The sequence below is a fragment of the Vigna umbellata genome, chromosome 5 (genome assembly GCF_029865625.1).
Source record: "Vigna umbellata cultivar VRB3 chromosome 5, Vumbellata_1.0, whole genome shotgun sequence".
Lineage (NCBI taxonomy): Eukaryota > Viridiplantae > Streptophyta > Magnoliopsida > Fabales > Fabaceae > Vigna > Vigna umbellata.
The window spans coordinates 52,897,528-52,909,893 of NC_142169.1; the positions used below are offsets into that span (position 1 = coordinate 52,897,528).

General features: G+C 39.9%; 1 protein-coding gene across 1 annotated transcript; it reads right to left on the reverse strand.

Annotated features, from left to right (window-relative positions):
• Positions 1–2,335: 2,335 nt before the first annotated feature.
• LOC148198597 (uncharacterized) lies at positions 2,336–4,966 on the reverse strand. The gene has a single exon (XM_088115869.1). The coding sequence runs from the start codon at positions 4,964–4,966 to the stop codon at positions 2,336–2,338; it is 2,631 nt and encodes an 876-aa protein (XP_087971995.1).
• Positions 4,967–12,366: the final 7,400 nt, after the last annotated feature.

The following is a 12,366-nucleotide window of genomic DNA, read 5'->3' on the forward strand; positions in this document are numbered from 1 at the left end:
GAGAGCTGTGACCATCTCCCAATCTACCCCAAGGGGTGGAAGAAAGAGTGTTTGCTTCGTTTCTGCCAAAGATACCTAACCCTAGGAAACCCTAAAGCTTATATATCATTCGTAAATTACAAAAAGTCAAGTCCAAGCCCATTAAAGTGCCGCTCAGCGGTAAAATACCGCTCAGCGGTAAAATACCGCTCAGCGGTGAGTACGTGACTTGTTTTCTCCCCTCAGCGGCCATTTTGCCCCTCAGCGGACCTTACGTGACTTCCAGAGTGCCGCTCAGCGGTAAACTGCCGCTGAGCGGTGACTTCGGCTTCTCCTTTTGCACTTTTTATTGTCTTTTCTGATTTCATCTCTCTCCTTCTTCACTTCTTTCACCAAATTCACCTTAAAACCTGCACAAAAACACTGAAATCAAGCATAAACCTGTCCAGCTCTCTTATTTCTAAAAACATGAGGAAAAGCATGATTTCAAGCTAGTTTCTAAGTGTAAAGGTTGCTTTTAGTGTCAATTTTAATCATGAAAATAACAGTTTTTCAACTGTTATCACAACCCCAAACTTATTACTTTGCTTGTCCTCAAGCAAATAAGATGTAACTCTATCTTTAAACCAATTCATATGATGATTCACTTCATTCAAAAATCTTCTTTTCAAGATAAGCAAAAACTTCACTCAAACTTATGACCATTCTCCTCACTCTAATATATATGATCATCTCAACTCAAGGTAAGGAGGTTAAGGATTTTTCAATAAGCTTAAGGTTTCGGGAATGAGAAAGTTTTCTTTAAGGTTCAAAGGTTATACATTGGCTTTTAGGTTCAAAATGTAGAAGAGGTGGAAGAACAAGATGGCCTTGATCATTTGTAACAAGCAAGCAAATAGTTCAAATAGAGAAACTTAGGCAAAATCAACTGTGATTCCAAAGTAATAACATTCAGCAATAAACTCTGAGGCACAACATCTCACAGGTTTACTTAAAGTTCCAAAGTTTGATAAACATCATGCCAAGAATATTGATCACAATTAAAACCAAGCATCTATCTAAACAGATACAAGCAACCACAATCTCTGTTCAACAAGCTCAACCACATAATCTAAATCAGATTTTCAAAACAATTCTCATAGATAAAGAGCAAGCACAAGAGATTTGCATTCATTTCAAGCTTAACATATGATTCACTCAAATCACCAGACCAATTGCACAAGAACTATCCACAAGGCAAGTCAAAAAGAAATCAAAAACACAAATACTGAAAGCAAATAAGAACTGGAAATTAAAACTGAAAAACCGAATTAAAATTGGCTCTTTGCATCTCCAGCAGTGTAGGACACTAGCTTAACTTTCATCTGAAACATCTTCCTCCAACAGTAGAGTATACTCCGCAACTGCTCCACCTCCCCCATCAGTAGGGGCCTGGCCCCCAGGCCATGCTACACGAGCAGCAAAATTTTCAAGTCATAGGTTGGCCAATGGTGGTTTCAAACTTGTTAAGTCCTTAGGAAGATCTTATCCTGTAACAACAAAGCTCAAAGCAAACTTAGTATCTCATAGTCAACAACTGGAGAGAAGAATCCATAAAACAAACTAAAAGAAATATGCAAAAGAAAGCAAAAAAAAAAAAACAAAACAATGAAAGCCAAAACAAACAAAGACAAAAGTACAAGAACAAAGAGGGAAATCTTAGAATTAAGCTTCCCAAAGGTACAACAACACAAAAAGGAATAACAACACATCAAAAGGAGTGTGTGAAAGAGTGCAAAAGAATGGGAAACTCATCATAAATCAAGAAAACAAAAGTGCAGAACCAGAATTTTTGGTGCTGGGCGCCCCTGGTGCAGCTCACGCCCGGGCGCCCCTGGTGCAGGGGGGCTTGGGCGCCACTCAGTCAATCTGGTGCAGAGGCCACTGGTGCAGCTCACGCCCGGGCGCCCCTGGTGCAGGGGGGCTTGGGCGCCACTCAGTCAATCTGGTGCAGAGGCCACTGGTGCAGCTCGCGCCCGGGCGCCCCTCAGCAGGGGGGGCTTGGGCGCCATATCAGTTTTCTGCATAATGCAGATTTCTGCGAAATTGGCCACTCACCATGTGATTTTTGGTTCTAGACCTTCATTCAATGCACTTACACACAAACCAAGCTACAAATAACATAAAACTTATACAAACCACAAAAACAACATTACAACTCAAAAATCACAACAATTCAAAACTACACAAACATGCAAAACATAAGCTACTAATACACAAAACACAAAAATCACACAACCACAAGTAAAAAGGGTAAGAAAATTGGGTTGCCTCCCAAAAGCGCTTGTTTAACGTCATTAGCTTGACATCATTAAGCTCAAGTTTGATTCTTGATGTTGCAGTGTCTCTTCTTGTCATGACACCAACATCCTCTCAGTAATTTCCTAGTCACCAACTTGACTCTCCTAGAATATGGAGCCTCGATCTCAAGTACTCCATTTATCTTGATGTTCTTGATGACCCATAACCTATTCTTGAATTTCACTGGTTTGCCATGTTTGGGCTCATCGCTTGCTTTCACAGAATTTTGGTGAACTAGTTCTTCTTCCTTTTCTTCTTCCTCTCCCTTTACTCTTGGGGATAAACAGCTGAGGCTCCTCTTGACCAACTTGGCAGCTTGCTCTGTTAGACTAGTGATTGATAAAATTTCATCAGTGGCTTCAATACTAGTCTCTTTTTCATGATTTTGCTGCTCAACCCCAAAGACGTTGAAAGTTACTTCCTCATCTTGGTCCTTTAATTTCACTGTTCCTTCTTCCACATGAATGACAACCTTTGCTGTCTTCATGAAAGGTCTTCCAAGTATGAGTGGTATCTCTGCATCTTCTTCCATGTCCATAACTACAAAATCCACCGGGAATTGGAGTTTATCTATTTTGACCACCACATCTTCCACGACACCATACGGATACTTGATGGATCTGTCCGCCAGCTGCAGCATCATTTTTGTAGGCTTGACTTCAAGACCACCAATCTTCTGAAGCATAGATAGGGGTATCAGATTGATACTAGCCCCCAAGTCAATGAGAGACTTCCCTATATCATGGTCTCCAATGGTGCACGGGATGGTGAAACTTCCCGGATCTTTAAATTTTGGAGGGAGAGTCTTCTGCATGATGGCACTACAATTTCCCTGCACTTCAATTGTTTCCTCATCTAAATACCTCTTTTTCTTGTTGAGGAATTGCTTCATGTGCTTTGCATAGGCGGGAATTTGTTGCAATGCTTCAGTAAAGGGTATGGTGATCTCAAGCTGGTTGAAGATATCCATAAACCGCCCCAATTGCTTCTCTTTCTCCTTTCTTGAGTAGATTTGTGGATAGGGAAGAGGCTTCTCAACTTCCTTTCCTTTTCTTCTCTCATCTCCCTCTTCTTTCTTTTTCTCTCCTCTAACATTTTCCTTTTCTTCTGACTCATCTTCTTTCAATTTATTATTCTCTCCACTAACTTGTTCCATCTCATAATCTTTCTTTGCTTTTTCCTCCATCTCTCTCTGAGCTAATACCTTTCCACTTCTAGTACTGATTACATTGCATTCTTCCTTCGGATTAGTTTCAGTATTGGCTCCAAAACTCTTATTAGACTTTTCCTCTAGCTTCTTGGCCAGTTGACCAACTTGTATCTCCAAATTCCTGATGGAAGCTTCCATGCTTTTATGGTTGGAGATGGACACTTGCATAAACTGCTGAAGAGTATCCTCCAACTTTGAGGTCCTGTCTAATAAAGAGGAATGTTGTTGATATTGTTGTTGTGGTGGTCTATTTGATGGCCCAGCTTGTTCTTGACCCATGCTTGGGTGAGGTCTCCACCCTTGGTTGTAGTTACCTTGTCTACCTTGATTACCCATATAGTTCACCTCTTCTTGGGACTTTGCTTGCATGGCACACTGACCATTCACATGATCTCCACCACATAACTCACAACCTTGATGTTGAGCTTGAGAAACATTTTGGAGCTCTTTTGGCAACTGAGAGAGTTTGTTCATGAGAGCTTCAAGTTGTTGAGTCATTATCTTGTTTTGAGCTAACAAGGCGTCCTGAGATTGTAGTTGAAAAACACCTTTTTGTTGGAGTTGAGCCCTTTCATTTTGCACTTCATTGTCATTAGAAGCCATATTCTCTATCAGCTCATGGGCTTCGTCTGGAGTCTTCCAGCGAATATTTCCTCCTACTGAGGCATCCAACATCAATTTGGTTTGGGATCTCAATCCTCCCAAAAACATGTTGAGAACGGTAGGCTCATCAAACCCATGAGTGGGTGTCTTTCTCAGTAGCCCTTTGAATCTGTCCCAGGCTTGACTCAGAGTCTCATTGACATCCTGCTGAAAAGATGAAATCTCCTGTTTCCCTTTGTTAACCTTGGACTGTGGAAAGAATTTGTTGAGGAATTTTGCCACAACATCTTCCCAAGTAGTAAAGCTATTTTCAGGGAAAGAATTCAGCCACATCTTCGCATTACCTCCCAAGGAGAATGGAAATAAGCTGAGCCTTATCGCTTCATCCGGCACTTGATGAATCTTTACAGTGTTGCAAATTTCCAAGAAAGTTGCCAAATGATTATAAGGGTTCTCGTGTGATAGGCCATTGAACTGATTACTCTGCACCAGATGGATGAGAGCAGGCTTCATTTCCATGTTCACAGCATTTACCCGTGGTCGAGCAATACTATTAAAGTGGAGCGGTCCTGCGAAAGTAGAGTAATCTTCCAAGGTGCGCCTTGCTTGTCTATCACCATTGTCATTCATATTGTCACCCATATCCCCCATTTCCTGATCAGCTGTAGGAGAGTTTGGTAGCTCAGAGGTTACAGGTGTAGGAGAAATGTCTCTTGAAGTCCTGTTTTCTCTTCTTCTTTGGCTATTGTTTCTTCTTACTGTCTTTTCAACTTCAGGATCCAATAGAAGAGGTTCAAGTGATGGTGTGCTTCTAGTACGAATTTTTGTCTGCATTCACTAAAAACAACAATACTAGAGCACAAGATTAACTTTAAGATTAATAAAAACAAATTTATTCACAGTATAAAGAATATAAGAATAAAGCCTAAGTTGGTTAAGAATTACACAACAGTAAAGTACTAACACCGAGTCCCCGGCAACGGCGCCAAAAACTTGTTAACTCTTTGGCAAGTGTACCAAATCGTTCAAAGTAATAAAACCGGTAAGACCAGATATCGTTTCCCAAGAGACTCGTGTCACCAAACAATCGTATAATTTCCAACTAACTTAGACTAAAGAATGCTTCATAATTTGTGTTTTTATGCAAATAAAGTAAACATGAAACATAATTAATAAAAGTGATCTTAGATACTCAAACACTTGGAAATGGAAAGATTAGAAATGCTATGGAATGGTATTGTTGGGGGTATGATTTCACCTACTTCACTCTTATGTAAAGAAAATCACTTCCTCTTCATTCAAAAGCCAATGTCAATCTACTAAATTACTCAAACCCAATTCCTTGGTAGAGAGAGCCTAGACTTCCTTATTAGACTCCAATTCCTTGGAAAACCTAACAATTATTTCTGCATTAAGAATTGAGATCTTAAGACAACCAAAAGTCCTAGCTCTATCCCTAGATACTATTTCCTTTAGGTGTTTAATCCAAGTCCAGATTTACCCAACATTTTCCAATATCAAGCAAACCCTAAAATCATGTAATGGGTAGCAATTTCACAACAAGCATTAAGAAAAGGAATTAAACACTAACAATCAATGAAAGAGGCATAAATTCATTCAAAACATAGTATTTTACATAAGATTTCAGTGGCTACATCAATCCCCCAACAATAATGAAACTAGCTCTCCATGAATGGAGAGCTCAAGCTTACAACAATGGTGGAAATGGGAGAAGGAAGAAGACCCAAGGATGAAGAAGGACTGTTTCCACAGCTCCTAGCTCGCCTCCAAGAGCTCCAATTGAGAGAAATCGTGTCTGGGCAGCAAAAGATCCCTTCCCCTTCGCGTTTTAGGGTTAAATAAGCTGTCTGCCACATCAGTAAAAATCGCGCCCGGGCGCCCTCTGTCAGTTGCGCCCGAGCGCGAAGCTCTCGTAAAAATTCAAAACGGGCGCGAAACAGAGAGGGCGCCCGGGCGCGAGCCTCTCGCATCTGGACGAGCGCCCTATTCTGGCTTGGACGAGCGTCCTCTGCCTGGGACGAGCGTCCTATCATGGACGAACGTCCTCTACTCTGGACGAGCTTTCTGGACGAACGTCCTCTGCCTGGCTGGACGAGCGTCCACTTCTGCCTGGCTGGACGAGCGTCTGCTTCTTGGACGAGCGCCCGCTTCTGGGACGAGCGCCCTCGGACAAGCGTCCTCCTGGACGAGCGTCCTCCTTCCTGGACGAACGTCCACTGTCCTGGGACGAGCGTCATCCTTCCTAGACGAACGTCCACTGTCCTGGGACGAGCGTTCGCTCGTGCTTCCACTCTGGACGAGCGTCCGTTCTTCTGCCTTCTGGACGAGCGTCCGCTCTCCTGGGACGAGCGTTCTTGCACTGCTGATGGCATTTCTTCGTGCTAATTTCTTGGTCCAGTTCTATCGTTTGTTGGAGAGTCTTCCAAGCTCATTTTTAGCTACAAAATAAGGGATTATTGATGAAAGTACATCAAGGTAGCCAAAAACACAAATATATAGAAAACAAGACAAAACAAGAGGACTAAGCAAGTTATAAGTTAGAAAGGAGTTGATTTTGCTACTAAAATGATGCTTAAAATATGGTAAAATTTAGCATTATCACTTCTCCCTAATCACGAGTTCATACAATTCCTAGCATTCCTAATGATTAGTTCATAAGTACAGGAGCTTAACGACAACCAATATAAAATTGGGAGAAATTCCCCGGATCTAGACTTCCCCGTACGTTCCCGTATCGACAAAACCAATAATCATGCATCGAATGAGTTAAACCATGCAAGCATTAAACAAAGAGGAAAAACCCTAACTAATGATGAAAGAAAGCATAAGTCTTAATTAAAAGATGTAAAAACAGATTCCATATATGAGAGTTTCACAAGACTACATTGATTCCCCAACAAACATAAAGAGGTTAGTTCACCATATTCATGGTGAACCTAGATGAATTACAATGAAAGAATGAAAGAGATAGAAAAACCCGTGAAAGAGAAGAGGAGAGCTGTGACCATCTCCCAATCTACCCCAAGGGGTGGAAGAGAGAGTGTTTGCTTCGTTTCTGCCAAAGATACCTAACCCTAGGAAACCCTAAAGCTTATATATCATTCGTAAATTACAAAAAGTCAAGTCCAAGCCCATTAAAGTGCCGCTCAGCGGTAAAATACCGCTCAGCGGTAAAATACCGCTCAGCGGTGAGTACGTGACTTGTTTTCTCCCCTCAGCGGCCATTTTGCCCCTCAGCGGACCTTACGTGACTTCCAGAGTGCCGCTCAGCGGTAAACTGCCGCTGAGCGGTGACTTCGGCTTCTCCTTTTGCACTTTTTATTGTCTTTTCTGATTTCATCTCTCTCCTTCTTCACTTCTTTCACCAAATTCACCTTAAAACCTGCACAAAAACACTGAAATCAAGCATAAACCTGTCCAGCTCTCTTATTTCTAAAAACATGAGGAAAAGCATGATTTCAAGCTAGTTTCTAAGTGTAAAGGTTGCTTTTAGTGTCAATTTTAATCATGAAAATAACAGTTTTTCAACTGTTATCACAACCCCAAACTTAAAACTTTGCTTGTCCTCAAGCAAATAAGATGTAACTCTATCTTTAAACCAATTCATATGATGATTCACTTCATTCAAAAATCTTCTTTTCAAGATAAGCAAAAACTTCACTCAAACTTATGACCAAGAGTTCGATCAAGATGTGCACATGCTTTAGTAGTCACAAAGTCATTTAAATTCCAACAAATGCTATTTTCATGAATGATCAATCAATTAAACATGAATGTTCATGTGTTCATGTGATATTTCTTCACTCAGTCAAGTGTTTCACTCACACTCAAGTGTATAAGAGATGATCACTCATTCACTCTACTATCACAATGTTACATGAATTAACTTTGCCTTTCATTTTACCACAATCAAAAACATTCACAAGCATGCATCATCACAAGGACTTTTCTATGGCTTATAATGTGGCTGGGCTAACAAGAAAATTGGTTTTTCTGGATCACAAAATCCTCGAGTTAATAGAATCATAACAACACAATCATCTTATTCATTCCCAACTTTCTTTTGCCTTTGCATTGAGCTTTGCTTCTTTTTCTTTTCTTTTCTTTTTCTTTGCATATTCTTACTTTTTTTTTAACTCTTAGCTCAATGCTTTTCATGTTTTTCCCAACAACCCCAAACTTGAATATTTAACAATACCACACAAGATCTTCTACTTAACTCAAGGTAAAGATTTTCAACTAAGGGTTTTCAGTGTATATTCAAGGCTAAGGGTTCAAAAGATAGAACACACAGTGTTCTCTTTTAGTGGGCTGATTTTATGAATTTGGCCAATAAAAAGGTTTTCAACAAATGGCCTTGATCACATGATGCAAAACAAGCAATTGATTCAATCATAGAAAACCTGGGCAAAACCATTCATGCTTTCAAAGTAATAGCATTCAACAATAACAACTCTGAAGCTCAAAATCTCACACATAAGCTCATTCACATTTAACATACACATCCTGCTTAATTTCACAATCACAATCATGATATCATGCATTTGTTCACAAAGCTTGTGAATCACCTGTATAAGCATTTTAATGTGCACATTATCTCAACATCAATTAATCATAAGCATCATTCAGTATTACTTATCACACAATCACAGTTAATAGCAAACCATCACAAGAAATCAGGTTTCAAATAGAGTACATCAAACCCTAATCTAAAAACAAAAACAAATAAGTTCAGAAAACTTAAACCACAAAAGCATAATCATATGATAGCATTTATCAGTAAATGTTATCTCAGCTCCTCATCAGTCTGAGCTGTCCTCTGTATCTTCCTCTTCCTCTTCATCTTCATCATCTTCAAATGCATCATCATCATCAGCTTCATCTTCTTCCATCTCTCTAGCCGAAGCTTCAGCTGCTCCAGCTCCTCCTCCATGCACTGGCTCCTCTGGCCAAGCTACCACATTATGGAATTCATCCATAGTCCACCTGTGGGCTGGAGGTGTATCATACATCCCCACAATCATCTCAACAGTGGCCACCTGCCCTCTGTGAATGGACTGCAACTGAGCACCTATAAGAGACATGTACATGTCCCTCATCTGGAATGGTTCTGCTTCATGTGTATCAGCAGATGTCTGGCTCTGTGCTGGCCCTCTCTCTCTACGAGCCCGGCGTGGTGGAACTGGCTGAGCTGCATCATCACCTCCACAGTACTGTCTATAATAGGCCTCATCAATAGCTTTTCTTGGCCTCTCAAATGGTGGAGCAGAAGTGTCCACCCCAGCTATCTTGCAAAGGTGCGTGATCAAAGAAGGACGTCCCAGTGGTGCTTTGTTGTTTGAAGTATTGGCGCACACACTAATCTCATCAGCTATCACCTGCCCAATATTAACATTCAAGTTTCTGATAGCACAGTAGATGAAGAATGCCCTGCTGAGAGTAATATCTGACACATGTGAACATGGCTGAATGTTGGCATGAGAAAACGCCATCCAATACTTTGCAAGAGGAGTCAAATCTGTCCTCCTAATGTTAACCACTGAGCCAGATCGATTCCTTTGGAAGTGTCCTCCAGGTATACACAGTACTCTCTCCACATCCTCATAATCAGCACCTTCCTCCATGCAAAGAGCAAACTGGCACTGCTCACCAGCCCATACAGTGTCCAGAAAGTTATTAATTGAATCAGGATCATACCTGATAGCATGGCCTCTAACATAGCCCAAATAATTCTCAGCTGGATAATCACCAATCTTCTTTGCATTGGTGTAAAATTCCTTAACCACAGCTATATTGGCAGGTACAGGATAAGTGGCTAGCTTTCCCCAATCATTCCCTAACACTTGCTCTCCAAATTGAGGAGCAAGGTTAGGTATCATTCCAACCTTTCTCTCCATCAGCAGTCTCCTGTCCTGAACCACTTTAAAGTGCTTCTCATGTTTCCTAGAGAGGAACCTGCTAGAATGGGGTTGCTCTGGTTACTTTTCCTTTCTCTTGTTTGCCATGGTTTTCAATCTTTATCCTGATGAGGATGCCATTCCTACATTCAAAACACAAAACCAAACCACAAAACATGATGTTAATCATTAGTAAAACACAGAACACAACTCCTTTCGAAGCTAAACCACCGCTGAGGGCCAGAATTTCCCCTTAGCGCCACCAGTACCACATTCCAAATCACCAAAACCAGAAAAATCAAATCTGGCAGAGTGCCGCTCAGCGGCAATTTACCCCTCAGCGGTAACTCTGCAGATTTTTGAAAAACCTGTTTTAAAGCTTTCCTAACTCCACCCAAATGCAATTTTCAGTTTTCCAGTTCATAATCATGCAGTTTAATCGGTTCAAACATCAAATATATCATCAAATCATGCAAAGAAATCAAAACCCCTAAATCTTCATGCTTTGACAATCATATCCAAAATCAAAAACCCTAGAATGAACAAAATGCATTTTACTTACTTGGGTGGAGATACTAGATGCAATGAGAATGCTTCCAAGCTAGAATGCTCTCTCCCAACCCCAAACTTTGATGGCACACTAGTGAAAAAGTGAGTGGAAGAGAAATTTTCTTAAGAGGGAAGAGTGAAAAGATGTGAAAAACCTTGGAGAAGGTATGTGGGAGTGTTTGTGCAAAGAAAAGTCTGAAAGTGTGAGAGAATGCGCAGCTTAGGGTTTAAAAATACCCTAATGGGCTCGGGTCCCGCTAAGGGGAACTAAAACCCAATCTGCGAGAGTACCGCTCAGCGGTAAAGTACCGCTCAGCGGCATTTTCGTGATGTGTTCTTCTCCTTCTTTTCTTAACCTACGTGCCTCCTAGACATGCCCCTCACTGGCTCCCTGCAATTCAATGTTCAAAATGCTTATGCAAACCCTAACTAAAACAAACAAACATAAATATTCAATCAACTGGATTGCCTCCCAGGTAGCGCTTGTTTAACGTCACGAGCCTGACCCAAAATCCACCAACACCCATCAGTAGGTGCAAAATTTTCTTACCAACACCCATCAGTAGGTGTTACAAACATAGTATCCTTCAGTAGATACTATTTCCAACAAAATAATTACAAAAATAATGTCCACAAATTAAAAATTACAAAACCAAAATAAAATCAAAAGTTCTTAAATCAACTGGGTTGCCTCCCAGCAAGCGCTCTTTTAACGTCATTAGCTTGACCCAAGCTCAAGTTCCTTCTTCTTTTTCTTCTTTCTACTGAACTTCTTCAGAAATTTGATCAAACCAGGAACCTGTTGCAGTGTCTCAATCATAGGAATTTTAATCTCCAATTTCTTGAAGATTTCCATAAAGCACTTAAATTTCTTTTCCTTCCTATGATTCTTCTTTAGATGAGGATGTGATTTTTCATATGATTTCTTCTTCTTTCCTCTCATCTTCTTTTTCTTTCTTTTTCTCTCCCTAAATTTTCTCTTTTTCTTTTCTTTTATTTTTTTCTTCCCTTTTCTTTTTCTCCTCAACTTCTTTATTTTCACACAAATTTTCTTTCTCTCTTCTCTCTCAACCACTTCTTTTTCTTTTTCTTCATCTTTATCTTTCTCACTCAACTCTTCTTTCTCTTTTCTCTCTACCCTTAATTTTTCCTCATCAAGAATCTTGTCACTTTCAGTGATAATGACATGCCCTTCCTCCTTAAGGTTAACTTCAGTATTAACCTCATCATTCAATCTCTGATTGATGTAACGAAGTTGCATCTCCATTCTTTTACATGATTCTTCAATGCTTTTCTGAGTAGAGTCGGAATTTTTCAAAAATCGTTGAAGGGTGTCCTCCAACCTATCCAAACTTCCTGATAAAAAGGGTTGTTGCTGCCATTGTTGTTGTGGTTGGTTCTCAAATTGTCCAGCAGCTTGCCAAAATTGGCTTTGATCCATGCTTGAGTGAGGTTCCCACCAGCTGTTGAGATTACTTTGGTGGAATTGAGTGCCCATATAGTTAAATTCTTTACCAAATTGCATTCTGCAGACATTAGGCACAAAACCCTAAAAACAATTGTTAGCACAAAAAGATAGAGAAAAAAAAAATCAAAGGATATAATTGAAAAGATAAGAAGATAGGAAATAAAAACAAAAAAATAAAATAAAATAAAATAAAAACAGAAAAATAAAATAAAATAAAATAAAATAAAAACAGAAAATAAAATAAAATAAAATAAAATCTAATCTAATCAAATAAAATAAAATCAAATAAAAACCAAAAA